An 18,959-nucleotide genomic window follows, 5' to 3' on the forward strand; every position below is an offset into this window, starting at 1 on the left:
GGTAATATAGTTTAATAAAAAGAGCAAAGGCTTTGGATATCAGAAGATCTTGGTTTGGCTCTCAATTCTGCACTTACTGTGTGGCGTTGGGTACTTCACCTCCCTTATCTTCAGTTTTCTAATCTGTAAAATGGAGATATATCTCATCAAATATAAGGCAGACATTTATTCAGTTAACATTTTAAAAATTCTGGATGTATTTTAAAATCAATGGTCTACTATATTTAATTGGCTATGTTTTTTCTTGCTTAGCATTACAGAAAATAATGGTATTTCTTGTAATTGATGATCTTAGATTGCATGAGACACAGTAAAAATGCCAATTTTATAAAACTGTTTTGAAGTTGGAACTGGATAATATATATAAAGTGCAAAGCACATGGAAGACACTCCTTAAGTCCTAGTTTTCTTTCCTTCTTTGTAATGACAGAGCTGTTGTCATTTCTTACAGGTTTTTTGTTTGGTTGGTTGGTTTGGGGGTTTATTGTTTTACCAGCAGAACTTTAAAGCTATTAGATAAAGACTCATGGTTCAATATTGTTGATTGTCACATCAAAACATCTTGTATCTGTTGCTGAGACATTTTCATTTTGGAGAAATGGCCATATTTTTGCTAATAATAATTACTATTGTATCAGCTACACTTACATAGTGCTCACTTTGTGCTGACATTGTTCTGTTTTACATACATATTTTAAACCCTGAAAACACCCATGTGAGATAGGTACTGTTATTCCTGTTTTTATAAATGAAGAAACTGAGGCAGAGAGATTAATTTACCCAAATTCCTACAGCTGGACTTATAAACAAATTAAGCAAATAAACCGATAAAACAGAAACCAAGAAAGGGAGCATGTGGAAGCACGAAACCCCCTCCTTGCACATATTAGCCTGATAATTGTTGGAATAATTGTTTTTCAGATGGAAAAGAAAGTTTCACAAGGTTTTAAATCTTGACCAAGCAACTGACTAAGGTGGAATCTAAATCGAGTGATAAAGATTGAGCCAGCAACTTATCCTTTCCCCTCTGAGTGAAGGAGCATTTCAGTGTCTCAGATAATACAGTCGGAGGCAGTGTAAGAATTGGCAAATTTTATCCTATTGCCTGCCAAATTGGAGTCTCTTTCTTTAACTGCTGATGCAACATAAAAATAACTTAATGGATTTTGAGTAGAGAGAAATGGAATAAACTTCTTAAGCCTCTATGAGAAACATTTCATCAGAGTGGAAATCAAGAGGGTAAAGTAGCCAAAGTTCACCCCTTCTTGTAGGTGAAGTGGATGGAGAAGAAAACTAATGCATCTTTGGCAGCTTTATTCTGAATTCAATCTGATAATGACAGATTATTTTTAAAATATTATTTCTGCCTAAAATATAATCTCCCACCCTCCACCCCCCCCCCCCAAATTTGTCACCAGCACCCTAGTATGCTTTGTGCATTTGCTTCAAGAAGAGGAATTAATCCTAGGAAGAAATATATTTAGTATACATTATAATCAAATTATAGAGTCAGTTTTTTCCCCTGAAGATTTTAATTAAAACTATTATACTTTATGTACAAGGGGATTCATCATATCTTTGTTTATGAATGAAAATACCCAAATAGACAATTGTCAGGTAATGGTTAAGTAAATTATTACTTTATGAAATATTATGCTGATTTTTAAATTAATATTTTTGGGACTTTTGCTCTTGGGCATGGTGGTGAAATAGGGACAGTATTTACCCTTTTTTGTCTAATACAGAAGGAAAAGCAAATCTAATAGTTGAAATGTTTTTCAGACATTGCACTAAAAGTAGTGTGAAACTATGAGAGAAGAGAAATAAACAAAATGAGCCCTACAATTGCCTTAGTTTATTGCCTGAAGGCAATTTCGTTACAGGGAGTGGGGATCATAAAGAGCTTCGCCACCTTGCCCATTTGACCTAGAGTATGGAGGGCCAAATACTAGAAAGGACGTTGTTACATAGAAAGGGAGAGTTCCAGAGATCTGCAGAGGGTGAATACTAATGTGTGTGTGTGTGTGAGAAGAAGCTAACAGGCTAGAGAATGAAATACAAGAAAACAGCAAGCCAGACAGCTCCTGGAGTTGACACAGGACTGAGACTGTTTTGTTTCCTGCTAGTCAGAGTGGAAGGAAAATGTAATGTATGTGGCATATGGTAGAGGCCTCTGAAGGATTTCACTGTAGTTTTGGGGCTAAATTAAGCTCTAGATTAAAGGCTGCTCTGACTCTGCCTTAACAAAGATTAAAAATGAGCCTTGAGAGGATCAAATTGTTTCCCAAAACAAAATCTAACATAATTTAAAGGAACACAACAAAATGCAGCAAACAAAAGTATAAAATTTATAACACTTGGCTTATAGGAAAAGTCTTTCAAACATGCAAAAATAGCAGGAAAATATGATCCATAACCAGGAGGAAAGCCGGTCAATGAAAGCAGATGCAGAAATGATAGACATGAAAAACAGCTATTATAAGTATATTCTGTATATTCAAGAAAATAGAGGAAAACATGAACATAATGGAGAGAGAAATGGAAGATATAAAAAAACCCAAATGGAACGTCTAGAGATGGAACAAAATAACATCTGAAATGAAAAATACACTGGAAAAGATTAACAGCAGATTAGACATTACTTAAGAAAAGATCAGTGAACTTGCAGATGGAGCAAGTAAAACAAAAATGAAATACAGCATGAAAAGACTGAGCAAATATACATATAATTGGAGTCCCAGACAGTAGAGAAAAAGCAAGAGAGAAGACAGAAAAAAATTTAATAAGTATTAATAAGTGGACATCTTTAAACATTTGAATAAACCATACGCCAGTTTTTCAGCCTTTGCATTATTGACATTTGGGGCTGGGTAATTCTTTGTTGTGGTGGGCTGTCCTGTACATTGGAGGATGTTTAGCAATAATTCTGGCCTCTACTCACTAGATGCCAAATAGACCACCAACTTGTGACAATCAAGTGGAGAATGGGGGGCAAAAAAATCTCCCCTCATTGAGAATCATTGCCATAAACCCATAGAACAAGATCTCAGTGAATGCCAAGCAGAAGAAATGTGAAGAAACCCAAACCGTGACACATCATAATCAAATTGTTGAAAACCAGTGAAAAAGAGAAAATCTTATAAGCATCCAGACAAAAGGCATGATACAGGTAGGGACTGCAGCAGACTTCAGAAGTCTGAAATCAATAGGGGCAACATCAAAAGGAAATAACTATCAACTTATAATTCTGTACCAGTTAAAATAGCTTTCAGAAATGAAGGTGATTTACTTACCATGATAATGGGCATTTATGAAAAACCCACAGGTAACACTACACTCAAGGGTAAAAGGTAGAAAACTTTCCCCTTAAGATCTAGAATAAGACAAAGATGCCTGATTTCCCCTTGTACTGTAAATTCTAGCCAGAGCAATTAGATGAGAAAAAGAAAGTAAACAGCATCCAAGTTGGAAAGGAAGAAGTAAAACTCTCTCTGTTCACAGATAACATGATCCCAAATATAGAAAATCTAAAACTCTACTAGAGTTAATAAACAAATTCAGCAAAGTTGCAAGATATGAAATCAACATGCAAAAAGTAGTTGTGTTAGTAGTATACACCAGCAATGAACACCCCAAAATGGAAACTAAGGAAACAATTCCCTTTACACTGGCATACAAAAGAATAAAATACCCAGGAATAGTTTTAACCAAGGAGGTGAAAGATTTTACACTGAAAACTATAAACCATAAACCATTGCTGAAACAAAGAAGACCTAAATAAATGGAAAGATATCCCATGTTCATAGATTGAAAGATTTTATATTGTTAAGATGGCTGTACCACTTAAAGTGACTTACAAGTTCAATGCGGTCTATCGAAATTCCAACTGCCATTTTTGCAGAAATGGAAAAGCTGATTCTCAAATACATATGAAATGACAAAGGGCCCAAAATAGTCAAAACAATATTGAAAAAGAACAAAATTGGAGACTTCATACCTACAATTTCAAAACTTACTACAAAATTACAGTAATTAAAACAGTATTGTACTGGCATAAAGATAGGCACATGAGCCAGTGGAGCAGATCTGAGTCCAGAAATAAACCCTCACATTTATGGTCATTGATTTTCAATAAAGGTGCCAAAACTGTTCAGTGGAGAATTATCTTCTTAAACAAATGATGCTGGGACTACTGGGTATCCACATACAAAAGAATGAAGATGTATTCTCATATCACACTATGTGCAAAAATTAACTCAAAAGGCATCAATGACCTAAAAAATGTGAACTAGAACTATATTTGAAGTAAATATAGGGATTTGTCTCAGTAATTTTGGGTTTGGTCATGGATTCTTAGATATGACAGCAAAAACACAAGCAACCAAAGAAAAAATGGTAACTTCATCAATTTGAAAACTTTTTTGCTTCAAAAATACTGTCAAAGAAGTGAAAAGACATTCTATAGAAAGGGAGAAAATATTTGCAAATCATATAAAGATAAAGATGTAGTATCTAGAATATATAAATAACTTGTAACTCAACAATGAGAGACGACTAATAAATGGGTAAAGGACTTGGATAGCCATTTCTCCAAAAAGAATGGCCCATAATCACATGAAATATTAATTATTAGGGAAATGCAGATCAAACCCACAATGGTATCACTTCACATACACTAGGATACCATAATAATAAAGACAGATAATAACAAGTGTTGGCAAGGATGTCAAAAAATTGGAACCATTTTCCATTGCTGGTGGTAATGAAAAATGTTGCAGGTACTGTGGAAAATAGTTGAGTGGTTCTTCAAAAAGTTAAACATAGTATTACCATATGACTCAGCAATTCTGCTCCTATATGTGTGTATACCCCAAATAATTGAAAACAGGTACTCATGTAGCTGTACAGAAATGTTCAGAGCAGCACAATAGCCAAAAAGTACAAACAAACCAAATGTTCATCAACTGATAAATGGATATATATTATATAATATAAGGTGTGTATATGTGTGTGTGTGTGTGTGTGTGTGTGTGTGTGTGTGTAATAGAGTATTACTCAACCATAGAAAGAAGTGAAGTACTGGTATATGCTCTAATGTAGTTGAACCTCAAAAACATTATGCTAAATGAAAGAAGCCTGACGCAAAAGATCACATTGTGTGATTCCGTTTATATGAGATATCCAGAATGAGTAAATCCATAAAGATAGAAAGCAGATCGTTGGTTGCCAGGGTTAGGAGGAAGAGGAAATAGAGTTACTGCTTAATGGGTTCAAGGTTTCCTTTTGGGATGATGAAAATATTTTGAAACTATATAGAGGTGGTGGTTGCACAACATTGAATGCATTAAATGCCACTCAATTGTACGTGTTTAAGTGGCTCATATTATGCGAACTCATTTTAATACTAAAAATGAGGATAAAATAAACGCTTTTCAGACAAACAAAAGCAGAGGTAATTCATTGCTGACCGACATGCACTACAATAAATGTAAGAGGAACTTTCTTAGGCAAAAGGAAAAGTACATGAGATGGAAATTTGAACCTACATAAAGGAATGAAGACAGCTAAAAATGCTAAATATATGGGTAAATGTAAATATAAGAAAACAATTTTTTTTTTAATTTTAAAATCTCTTCAAAAGATAATTAAACTTCCAGTTTCAACTCTGACACGTAAAGGATTTAGAAATCATCTCTCCTATCCTCAACAACAAAAATCTTACCAAACTGAAGATCATGGACTATTCTTGGATTCATCTGAAATTTGAGGTCCCAGGGCAAACGGCCACTCTCAAAACAGTGGCAGGTGAATACATAGATGCATACCCAAGATCTGCTTATTTGGAACAAAAGTTGCTTTCTTGAGCCACAAACTGGTAGGAATGCTTAAATGGTAATTGATGAATTGCTGGAGGCTGGGGATGGACTAGATCAAGAGTTAAAAACTCCCAGGGGCTCAGTTTTAGGAGGGCCCCACTCTCATGGGTTTTGACTCCCAGAGCCCTACCACATTCTTATGGTGAAGACTGGAGAAAAATCTTGTGTTTTGAACCAGGAGAGGTAGTATATAATTAACATTACTGAGCTTTATATGTAAAAATAGTGAAGATGGTAGATTTTTTTTTACAACAATTATAAGTTTTAAAAGAAAGAAATGAGCTATCAAACCATGAAAAGACAGGAGGAACTTAAAATGCATATTGCTAAATGAAAGAAACCAGTCTGAAAAGATTACATACTGTATGGTTCCAACTATATGATTTTCTAGAAAAGGTAATACTATGAAGACAGTAAAAAGATCAGCAGTTGCCAAGGCTTCAGAGGGAGGGAGAGGTGAATAAGTGGAGCATAGGAATTTTAGGGCAGTGAGACTATCCTGAATGATATTGTAATGGTGGACACGTGTCATTATACGTTTGTCAAAGAGTGAGCCCTAACATAAACTATGGATTTTTAACTAATAACAATGTATTAATATTGGCCCATCTATTGTAACAAATGTACCACACTAATGGAAATGTTAATAGGGGAAAATTGGGGGAGAGGGGCATATCTCCCCAGAGAGTTCCTCTCTCTACTTTCTGCTCATTTTTCCTTTTTCTTTTCTTTTCTTTTTTTTTTTTTTTTTGGTAGTGGGGAGGTGTGAGGTAATTAGATTTATTTGTTTATATATTTTTAAAAGAGGTACTGGGGCTTGAACCCAGGACCTTGTGCATGCCAAGCATGGGCTCTACTGCTTCAGTTATCCCCTCCCCCTGCTCATTTTTCTTTAAACCTAAAACTACTCTAAAAAATAAAGTCTACTAAGTAAAAAGAAATATACTTATCCCTTTCCAAAGTACCATATAACTCCTAATTACTAGTATGTACTTTAGTGGTAAATAATTGCCAAGCAGACCACAGATATCTTTTCTCAATTGCCTATTTCACTGGAAGAGTTTCTGTGAATGACACCCATAGAAATTATGATTGTTTTGTGAAAAACTGTGTGTTCTTGCCTCTAGTTTTGCCCCCTAAACTACATTAATTATCTTCTAGCAAAGGATATGAATATATAACTTCTCTAACATTCTAAGCATACCCTCACCACAGGACCTTTGCACTGGCTATTTCCTATACCTGAGACAATCTCCCCCAGATAATTTTTAAAAGTCACTTCTTTGCTTCCTTTATGTCTTTTCAGATGACTGTCTGAGTGAGGCCCTCCCAGACCATCTTATTTAAAATTGCAACCCTTTTCCCCACACTATTTTTTTTCCGTAGGAGTCCTCACTTTTTTATATTAGAAAACTTATTTTCTGCCTCAGATATGACATGGTTTTGCTGTGTTAATTTTGTATCCTGCAACTTTTCTGGATTCATTTATTCTAACAGTTTTATTTTTTGTGAGGGTGTGTCTTTAGGGTTTTCTATGTTTAAGATCATGTTGTCTATGAAAGGAGATAATTTTACTTCCTTCTTTGCAATTTGGATGCCTTTTATTTCTTTATCTTGTGTAATTGCTGTGGCTAGCATCTTCCAGTACAATGTAACTTCCAATACAATGTTGAATAAAAGTGATAAGAATGGGCATCCTTGTCTCATTGCTGAGCTTAGAGGTAAAGCTTTTAGCTTTTTACTGTTGAGTATGATGTTAGTTATGGGCTTGTTAGATATGACCCTTATTATGTTGAAGTACCCTCTTTGTTCAGAGTTTTTATCATGAGTGGATATTGAATTTTGTCAAATGCTCTTTCTGCATCTATTGAGATGATTATATGATCTTTATCCTTAATTTTGTTAATGTGGTATCTCACATTGATTGATTTGTGGGTATTGAACTGTCTTTGCATTCGTAGAATAAATCCCACTTAATCATGGTGTTTATCCTTTTAATGTTTTGTTGAACTTGGTTTGCTAATATTTTCTTGAGGATTTTTACATCTATGTTTATCATTGATACTGCCTATAACTTTCTATTGTTTTCTTATTGTTGAGTTTTAAGAGTTTTATAAAATATATTTTGAATACCAGTCCTTTAATAGATACATGTTTTGCAAAGGCTTTTCCCAGAATGTGGTTTGTCATTTCATTCTCTTTTAACACTGTCTCTCACAGAGCAGATGTTTTTAATTTTAATAAAGACCAGCATCATTTTTTTTTCTTTCTTTCATGGATCATGGTTTTGATGTTGTTTCTAAAAAGTGATTGCAAACCCAAGCAAGGTCACCTAGATTTTCTGCTGTTATCTTCTTGGAGTCAGTTCTTTTTCAGGAAACTGTGCTGACGTTTTATATTTGATTCTTTTTTTCCTTTGGTATCCAGTTTTCTCATTTCCAGTTTTGTTGTTCATTTAGCATCTCTTGAGCAGCAAGTATTTTTCAACTTTACCCTACAATGGAATATGTATTTAAAATGCAATTGGATTGAATCAAATAAGTTCTCTCTTTGGATTGTACCTTTTTTTAGTATAAGGAAAAACATTCTCTATTCCAAAGATTCTTTGCAGCACTTATTCTCTAAGAATGGACCTCAGAGAAGAGAGGGACCTGGCATTTACTTTGTGCTTCTTTTTTGCCGATGTCAGACAAGGGTACTTTATATTTTTTTATTATTTAATCATGTTGGTAGTTGTTGCTTATGATACGATACCTTTGTTTATGTCATAAATTGATAACTGACTTATCTCAAAAATTGCCACCATTTCTTGAAACTAGTTCCCCTAATGGTGTTAAGAACTAACAGAGTATGCTGCCTCCAGGATCTTTTTCCAAGTCAGAGTTTCTATTTTTGTAGGGTACCCTGGCCTAGAAACTGTTGACATTGCAGAAGAAAAAATTTTTTAACTTTTATTACAGTTTAGTTTCTTTCTTACTTGGGAACTTTTAATTTTGTTAAGCTAGATATGATTTTCCTGATCACATTCATGTCTGGTATTATATTTCATGTTTTCTTTTCATTTTTCCACACTGAATGGCCACATTTTCCACACTGAATATAGCTAACATCTTATAATCTAGAATCAGTCAGGGGAATGAATGGCTTTTGGGTGGCTCCAGGAGGCAGTAGAGGAATAATCTTAGCTTGCTAGAGGATGTTCATTTTACTGCTGTGATGAACTGGGAGTCCACTTGCCTTTCTGCTACCATCCTAAAATTGTCACTAGGGCCTTAGAGAAATGGTGGATCATCAAATGTTTAGTGTTCCTTAACAAAGTAGTATTTTGTAACTGGCTTAAGACACATGGATTAAAGCAGTATGTATTTTTTTTCCACCTTTTTTTTCCTCTGCAGTCACCAGAGAAGAAAAGAAAAGAAGCAAATACTGGTTTTGGTGGGCCAGTTGTTAGTTCTCTGTATCACGAAGAAATCATCAGGTGAATTGTCTTCTGGTCTTCAATCACAGCGGTATATACATGCGTGTGTGTGTGTGTGTGTGTATTTTTTTATTTTGAAAACCTCCATTTGTGAAGAACTTTTTCCTAACATGAAACTGATATGAGGTATCTCTAGAAGGATAATAAATGGCAGGAAATAAATTTTTATGTGTAAAATCTTTAAAATCTGTGAGTGTCTGAATCAGTGCCAGATAGCACTTTATCCCACATCAGTGGTTGGTAGGGCAAGGTTTTGTGTCTCAGTCTAAAGCTATGGATTTTTGTTGTTATTAGTTTTCCTCAAAATATTATTATTTCTCTTAAATATTTTAATTTTTGAAGTTTTTTCAGCTACAAATTATAAATCATTTTGGAGTGTAAAATGGCACACTATGGGTAACAGTGTGGAAGTTCCTCAGAAAATTAAACAATTACTATATGATCCAGCAATTATATTTCTGGTTCTGTATCCGAAAGAATTAAAAGCAGGATCTCCAACACATATTTGTACACCCATGTTCACAGCGGCACTGTTGACAATAGCAAAAGGTAGGAGACACCTAAGTGTTCATTGATGGATGAATGAATACACAAAATGTGGTGTATACATATAATAGAATGTTATTCAGCCTTAAAATGGAGAATTCAGACACGTGGTAGAACGTGGATGAACCTATAGGACATTATGCTAAATGAAATAAGCCAGTCCCAAAAGGGTAAATACTGTATAATTCCACTTATATGAGATATCAAGAGTAGTCACATGCATAGAGGCATGGTTGCCAGGAGCTGGAGGGTGTGGGAAATGGGGAGTTATTATTACATGGATATAGAGTGTCTGTTGTACAATATGAGAAAGTTCTGGATATTGGTTGTACAACAAGGTGAATATACATAATATTAAACTATGCACTTAAAATGGTTAAGATGATAAATTTTATATTACATATTTTTTACCACGACTTAAAAAATTTAAAAGGTCATTTCCTGTTATTTAACAAAGGTCTTAAATTTTGTGCATTGCAAATGAAATTTCTTGAATAATCATTTTTTTCCAACACTGTGTAAATCAGGGAAAGGATCTATCTTGCTTAAAAGCGACATAACACATTCTTCTAAGATTGTTACTTTACAATCAGAGACAAGAAATAGGAGTTTCTGTTACCCTTTCTGAGTTATCTGAACTTTCTTTTTATTACTAACATGAAATAAATGAGCTCTAATTTTCAAGGGGAAAATTGAGTTCAACTAATTTGAAGCGAAACATCTATCTTCATAGAATGAAGAGGAAATTGTATCAAAAATTTATGTAATTCTTTTTTGCAGAAGAGTTGCTTACATTTTTCACCACATAAAGGAGTAGTGATAAGAACTCCCAGGTGGCATTCTAGAAGGAAACTTATTGATACTACTGTGAATCAAAACCTTTAAATGCTCATAGTTTCCAGTTAATGACCAGTCAGTCAGTTCGTACTAGGGCTCCTGTCTTGAGTCTGTTTGCACAGCAAGCACACTTTTTACTTAGAGGAAATGTTTATTTGGGGTGGGATAGTAGAAGCCTGATGGAGATTTTGATGGGGATGAAGGTACCCTTGAAGAATACTGCTGGCCTGGAATACATTTGCCACCCTGATCTCTTTGAGGTACTCTGAGAACTCTGAGGAGCCCATGCAGCGTTGAGGAAGCACAGTTTAAAAAACATTTTCATAATTTAACTCCCCTGTTCTCTTCCTTAACCCTTACATGTTCAGAACATGTTTTGGGTGGTCTTAATTTGTATGTTCTGTACTTAAGAGTCTTCTAAAAATGGCATCTTAGAGCCTTAACCTTACTGATCAAAGTTTTTAACTGTTCAAGTCAGTAACCTTTAGAGTAATTTTTCTAGCTCATAGGAGGGGAGGTTAGTCATTTCTTCTCTGTTTTCCCATAGTCTTTGTTCACACTTTTGTTACAACATTTATGACATTATGCCACATTGGATTATAATTTTTAAAAAATTGATCCTTTCTGCTCAACTTTTAGTTTTTTAACGGCAAGGATTGTATTTTATCCATCTCTGTATTCTCGGTATCTGAGGAAGTTCCCAGAACTTAGGTACCTAGGTGGGTACCTAGAAAAGTACCCAGAGCTTAGGAGGTACCCACAGCTGCTTCTCCCAAGGAGCTGGTAGTTTAGTGACTGCTGACACACACACAGCCTAGAGGCCCTATCATGAAGCAGAGAGCTGCTGGTTTGGTTTTGCTGTGATAGGCCTATTCTCACCTCTTTTCCTTAAAAAATAAATAAATTAAAAAATTTACACATATAGGCCACTTTCCTAGCTAGATAAATAAATTGAGATAGTTTCTTTACTTTTTAAAAATCACTATACTTAACTTTCTAATATCAATCACTTATCTACAAATAGTAGTGATTTTTGTTTTGTGTGCTGATTTCCTTAAGGGCACCCGGACTCTAGTATTTTTCAAAATAACACGGAATTTCTTTTGGAATACCAGTGACATGCCTGATCATAGTAGCTGTGCAGAACAGAAAGCAAATGAAATGGACTCCAGTAGATGTGAGAGTAGCTATCTGGGTAAGTGGAGTATTCCAAGGATAGAATTAAACTATAATGGAAGAGTTAACCTACTTGCTTATCCTCTACCCAATTCCTAAAGAAGAGACTTTGAGTTAAATCAGTATTTAGAATTCTGATCATGAAAACAATAACAAAACAGTATAGGTTTATTTTCATAAAGTAGAGATTTTAATTCAACTCAACGTACATTTATTATGAATCTACAATGAGACAAAGCATGAATATTTGTGCTTCTCAGCTGCTTCTTTTTGAATAGTGTTTTTGGTATTTTGGACATTACGTGTGAATATGTTTAGTAAATCTTATTGGTTAATTGAGTGAAATATAAACCTCTGCTATTGGCAAAACTGGTTAATCTTGGCCTTATTTCATTAAGTCATCGAAGTCTTATATTACTCTTCTTATGATAAGATCTAAATCTTTTCATTCTGGAACATATTGTTAAGATATGCAACAGTATGGAACATGAACGTGAGAGAGCTACTGAGAGTCTTTTAACTGTTACAAACAGTAATTTTATTACTACTACAGCAGATCAGAAATCATAGTAACTAGTCATATTCTTATATTAGAGAATTCATTCTATAATGTAACAGGATTCCAGTATAGCAAACTAGATCAGGATGAAAATTATTGTATACCGAAATGTTATTCCAGTGAAGGACCACATGTTGTGGTCCCTGCTGTTTCTTAAGTATAAGAATGCAGTTGCAACAATGAAGACAGGCTATTTGTTGAATTTTATGTAGTCAAATTTTGCTTGTACTTTGGTGAAATGTGGTATCTGGTGTTTGACTTTTTCAAGAGAAAATTGTGCTTTCATTGAGGTTAACTGCAGTTTCTTGGCAGAATTATGTTCAACTGAGGTAAAAGTGACAGTAGATTTTATAGTTTTAGAAACATCAAATGGTAAACTTGGATGAAAGGAAAAGTTTTCTTCTGTGGAGCCATTGTTTTAAAAAAGAACGTAAAAATGTATTTTAAAGGTCTGTTTTGGATAAACATCTAATTTTTTTCACATTTTTGAAGATTAGAAAAATCAGTATCTAATGAACCCATTTGCTAAGGCTTGGGCGCCATTGTTGTGGCAGCTTTCCTGACTAATGTGCATCATGGGTAATAAGTTAAGGTCCCCTTTTAGTTTTATTGTAAATGTCTCTGATTCATGGGCCACTGGGGCCATTTCTGAGCTTGCTCCCTTACTGTTTTGGTTCTGACTTTTACTGCTACTCTGTCACAGAAAGTGAGAATATAATGTCATAGGTACAGATCTCTGTGTTAATATTCCAGAGCCTTGACACCAGTTTCCCATTCTGAATCTAGTTAATTGTTCTGTAGTACAATGGAGAGGATATAAGGTGAGGCTAATTAAGTTTAAAAAATTTATGAAGCCAAACTGCCTGAATTCAAATGCTGGTTCCACCTCTTACTAGTTTTGTGACCTTGGACAAGTTACTTATCTATAAAATGGGGATAATTATAATACCTTTCTCATATGCTATTTATGTAGATTATATGAATATACATACACAGGCATCCTAGAACAGTATGTGGCACAAAATAAGTTACTTTGTAACTGTTAGTTTTATTACTGTTACTAAGCATAGAGTCCCCACAGGGGAGACCCAGGGCACAGGGCTGATGGTAAGAGCTACAATCACATGTAAACACCTATCTGTGGGATTAGGTACAAACTGCTCCCTTTTGCAGAAGAAAATGGAAAACCGAGAGGGGAGAGCCAATGCTATTATTAGGTCTGTGTTTGGAACTATAGAAACAAGAGAGTACAATCTTGTAACTCATAGTTACTCTAGTCTTGCGATCAGTAGTGTTTCCTTTAAACTGCAGACTGGCAGAAAAAGCTCTGATTATTAAGTATATGGCTTTGCAAAGAGTCAAATGGTCCTGCACTACATATACCGACTCACTTAACAAGGAATCACTTTTAGTGACTTGTATAACTGAAAAGATTTTACCTAGAAGTTGGCACATAAATTGAGAAATTAGGGCAAGATTTAAAAATACAACAAATGAAACATGTAGTTTCCAGCCCACCCTGCAATAGGCTTTGATCTTCTCTGTTATAGTTTGCAGTTTGATACTATGTAATCTATCAGAATTTTATTAATCCCACTTACACAGTCAGCCATCTGGACCTACTCTAAGCAAGCCCCGACCAGTATACAGCTAAAATGATTGATGGGCTCTGGAATTGATTAGTTGTTCTGTGAGACAAATGAACTGTTTTGGCAGAAAATACCAGAGGTCACTGCTGTGGTCAGACACAAAAGCGTGTAGAATTTTAACGAGATGCTTTCATCATTGACTTATAAAGTTAAAATTTTTAACCATAATAGATTTTGAGAATATTTTAAAAATATTTTTTCATTGTTTGCTCTCTAGTTCTGATTATAAAAGGATAGACTGTAAGAATAACAAACTAGAATGAAAGTGATAATTTTATGCTTACTTTTGGTGAATATATGAACTGAAATAAAAGCATAAGAGCCAGTCACTTGCACATAAATTACACATACTCTAAAATTTTCCTGAAAGAAGTGTAATTGGAGAAGAAGCTACAACATATATGGTTTTATTGTAAGTGATTTGTAAAATCAGATGGTATATAATTCCATTTAGTTATTTATTCAAAGCTTCACATTGTTAGCAACCTGTTTTTAACAAATCTGTTTAAGACTCTGAGGCATCAAGAGTATGTTTCACATACTACGTATTTTAAAAATTGAATATTTGGATCTTTATGCTTGTAATAGGCTAACTCATTCTGGGATACTACTGTCCCATTGATTCCACTGCCCTTAGCACCAGAAAGATTATTGTGCTTCCCTCCATCTGTTTGGCTGGTAGTAGTGAAATACTTCCCTGTTTCACTGGGTTGCCTATGATCAACATTGTGTTAACACTTTGGTGATAGGTGATAAATTGGATGACATATGTCTTGTTACATTCTGGTTATTCTTTGAGGACTGCACAACTGTGTGTAGGCAAGTGGGCAACTCCCCCTTGAGAATCTGACTGCTCAGAATGAACTTGAGTTATGGATTTATTCAGCCTGTAAAACCTCAGCTGGCATAAATAATTGAGAAAGCAAAGGTTTGTCTGTGGTGCATACCTCAGGGACTCATGGCTCCCTTCCTCCTCTCTACCTCCCTTTCTTATGAAAATGATCCCAGTTGCACTCCTGGATAATAACGCACCAAGCAATTAAAAGCCATGGGTGGCTGGAGAGAGGAGAAAAGGTTTAGTTAATGAGCTTTTCCTCTTCCAGTGCCCATGAGAGCCTCAGGAATGACAAGGCGATTAAAGCGAAGAGATAATTATAGATTATGTGAAAATGGGTCCCTTGGGACAAGCAGGTCTTGACATAAACAGTAACTGTTGTAAGAGTCTCCTGGCTCTCTTATTCACCCCTTTCTTACATGCCTTATTTAGCTCCTGTGAGCTCAATGTCATGATGCCAACAAGCATATAGGCAAATCCACCTGTTTGCAGATCAACAGCCCTTTCAGAACAAGAGGTCATTCATCTACTAAAACCATCATCATCATCTCTTCCTCTCTCCTTATCTTCTTTCTTTTTTCTCCCCCTCTTCCTTTTCCCCACTTTGTTCTCTCTTTTCTATCTACCCCTTTTCCTTCTCTCTTCTTCTTTTCCTTCTCTCTGTCTTATATCCTTATCTGTACGTAGTACCTGTGAAATTCTAGGTACTTAGACTTGTTTAAGTGCTATAAAGTTTTTTTTTTGGTGTGTGTGTATGTGAGTGCATTTATGCATATACTTATGTATATACTATATGTGTGTAATCAAAAGTGGTTATAATTAAAGAAAGATATTTTTAAAATGTTAACAAAGATGTCGGTTTTGTGTGATAGAGCCATCCTCTTAATTCTCATTGAATTATTATCAGCTATTCTCTCAACAGTGAAAGCAAGCGATTTTGGTTCTTTGCCTTTCAGTTTATGAGGTCTTTGCTGATTGCACTGTATATATTAATAAATGCTGGTGTTCGCTAAAGTTTGAATTCTGTGTGAGAACGGCATGATTGCATTAATTACATGGTTTTATTTAAAATTTTGCCTGATATAAAATTTTATACGTTCATTAGGTGAGTATTTTTAACAGGATGTTATGTAAAGTGTGTTATTCCTAGGTCTATGTGTCGTATCGGTCTTCTCCCTCTCTCATCTTCTAACATAGAAATTCTGTTTCTTATGTTCAAAATAATCCAAATTCATCTGCTTTTCATTATCACCACTGTCACAACTTTTGCATAACCATCACTACTGTAAACAATCATCTTCTCTTGGTCAGGATTCTACAGAACAATTGCAAACTAGATTCCTCACTTCCTTTGCTGTCTCCGCCCCAGATTTATAACTCAGATCTCATTATGTCACTTCCTTGCTTAAAACCCTTTAATGATTTCCCATAGCACTTAGGATAAAATTTTAAAACCCTTAACATGTCTTGCAGGACCCCTCACCGTATCATCTAATGCCAATTTTCCCCTCATCACGTGTTCGCTCTGCTCCAACCATGGGCCTATTTTTATTTCCTTGAAGGTCCAATTAATATTTGTTAGGTGAATTGATTCAAAGTGTTATCTGAGAGTATGAAGAATGACCCTAGCTTGCAACCTTTGCTAAAATTTTAAGGTAATAATAATAATGTCAGTTAACATATTTTGACCACTTATTGTATGCCGGTAACCACACTACATGTATTAGACATATTATTCCACTTAACCTTCAGAATAATCCTATGAGATGTAGGTGTTATTAATATCCTATTTTACAGATGAAGGAACTGAGACTTAAAGAGGTTGGTTTACTTGCCTAAGGTCACATGGTTCGTAACTCTGCTCTTAATTGCTACACTGTCCTGCTTCTGAGATGTTTGAGGAATCATTGTAACCTCTAGTTAGTGAAATTGAATTTGATAGTTGTTATTATATTAATATAGTGAGTATCTTCAGTTTACATTTTTTAATTAAATTTCTTTTCCATTTAGTGTTTTTTAAAATGTGCTTCACTGGTAAAATTAGAGACTGTAGTCCTTCATTTATCAATATACTGATGATGATGTTTCCCTTGGATTAATTGTTTTTATTGATTTTAGACTCACCTTAATGGTTGAGAATGTAACTCATCTCTGTAGCCAAGGGATTCTATAGATTTTTCTGATGTGGGCACTGGTTTTAGAGGGATTGATCAGAGCTGAACTACATTTTTCTTACAGACATTTAAAGTATCAGAAATTTTCAATCAACTTTTTTGGAGTTAAGCAAATTTTAACAGGTGAAAATGCATTTTTACTAACTAGTGTTTTTATAAATTATGGCTAAATAACGTTTCCAGTATAACAAGTATCTACCGGAAGTATCTGGGGCATAGATCTTTCCTTTACCATTGCTTGCTTGAAAAAAATGTGAGCAAAATATGTTAAAATGTAAGTGGTTTCATTTGAAGGGAGCCCTTATCAACATAAATAAGATAATAAATAGAACTTTTGTATTTGACGCTTTTAAGAATTTTCTGGTCCTATAACTAAATACACTGCATGTATAACCCCATCTGAAGATAGTTAGTATTTGGTGAAGATGTTGCCATTACCACATAATAGGAAGGGGAAAAACGAACTGATTATTTCCTCTAACTGTCTGAAACCAAATACAGGTGTAGTAACACTCTGAATGGGAAGATTGTGATTCAGTATATATGAGTTCTTTCAGTCATTCACTTGTCCATGTGGCACTGTATATTTTGAACCTACCTTGTGAATTCATCAACTAAAACACCATTGTTATAGAACATCATTATTTAAATACCATTTTTAAAAAGTTAGTATTTAATTGTAAGATGCTGAAGATTATAAGATCCATCAGAGGTATTAAGATGTGAAAATGTGTGGTTTAGAATCAATAAAATATGCCAGCTTTGTAAATGGTTCTTCAGTATTTATTTGGCACCTAGGATTTCAAGAATTATTTTTAAGAACAGTACAACAAACAACAATAAATAGAACAAATAAAGCACTTTCTTAAGTGCTTTGATCTCATTGCTAGGCTTCTGGAGCATTGTTACTGCCCGAGCAGTGTTTTGCTTCTTCCAGGGCTTAGGACCAAGATGTTTCAGAAAGGAGGTGCTATCTGTAAAATTGTACCTGTGTAATTTTAATAGTATAGTATAGACTCTCATTTATAGTCTTTGATAAGATTAAGACTCAGAAAGTGTTTTACAAGGTGATACTAACATCAAAAAATTTAATTAGGTATTAATTAAAAGTAGAGATTTTTAATGTGCTGCATATGACAACTATGACTACTGTTTAACCCTTGAGTTAGGGGTTGATTTCCCCTGTTTGTCTCCTCCCAGATAAGCCTAATACCAACACCTTTGAGTAAGAACACATTCTTTCAGGGAGAGAAGCAGCTGCACATAAAATTAAAATATGCCTGTATTTTTTTATGTATCTGTAAACTAAAACATGCTTTTTATTTAAAAAATACAAAATTTTTTTGTATTGAACTGTAGTTGATTTATAATTTTGTTTTTGTTTCAGGTGTACAACATAGTGATTCAGTTATATATATATGTTACTATTCTTTTTCATATTCTTTTCTACTATGGTTTATTACAGGATATTGAGTATAGTTCCCTGTACTATACAGTAAGATCTTGTTTTTTATCTGTTTTATATATAGTAGTTTGTTAATCCCAAGCTCCTAATTTGCTCTCCCCACCCGCCCTTCCCCTTTGGTAATCACAAGTTTGTTTTCTCACAAGTTTGTTAGCCTGTTTCTGTTTTGTAAAGTTCATTTGTATCATTTTTTTAGATTCCACATATAAGTGATATCATATGATACTTGTCTTTCTCTTTACTTCACTTAGTACAGTAATCTCCGGGTCCATCCATGTTGCTGCAAATGGCATTATTTCATTCTTTTTCATTGCTGAGTAGCATTCCACAATCTCTTTATCCATTTATCTGTTGATGGACATTT

General features: G+C 34.5%; 1 protein-coding gene across 1 annotated transcript in view; it reads left to right on the top strand.

Moving 5' to 3' along the window:
* ACBD6 (acyl-CoA binding domain containing 6) overlaps positions 1-18,959 on the top strand; it is a 158,758-nt gene that overhangs the window by 45,125 nt on the left and 94,674 nt on the right. The window contains exon 4 of the mRNA XM_032463616.1: positions 9,272-9,354. Coding sequence (XP_032319507.1) covers positions 9,272-9,354 — 83 coding nt within the window. The remainder of the gene's footprint in view (positions 1-9,271; positions 9,355-18,959) is intronic.

This window comes from Camelus ferus, chromosome 21, assembly GCF_009834535.1.
Source record: "Camelus ferus isolate YT-003-E chromosome 21, BCGSAC_Cfer_1.0, whole genome shotgun sequence".
Lineage (NCBI taxonomy): Eukaryota > Metazoa > Chordata > Mammalia > Artiodactyla > Camelidae > Camelus > Camelus ferus.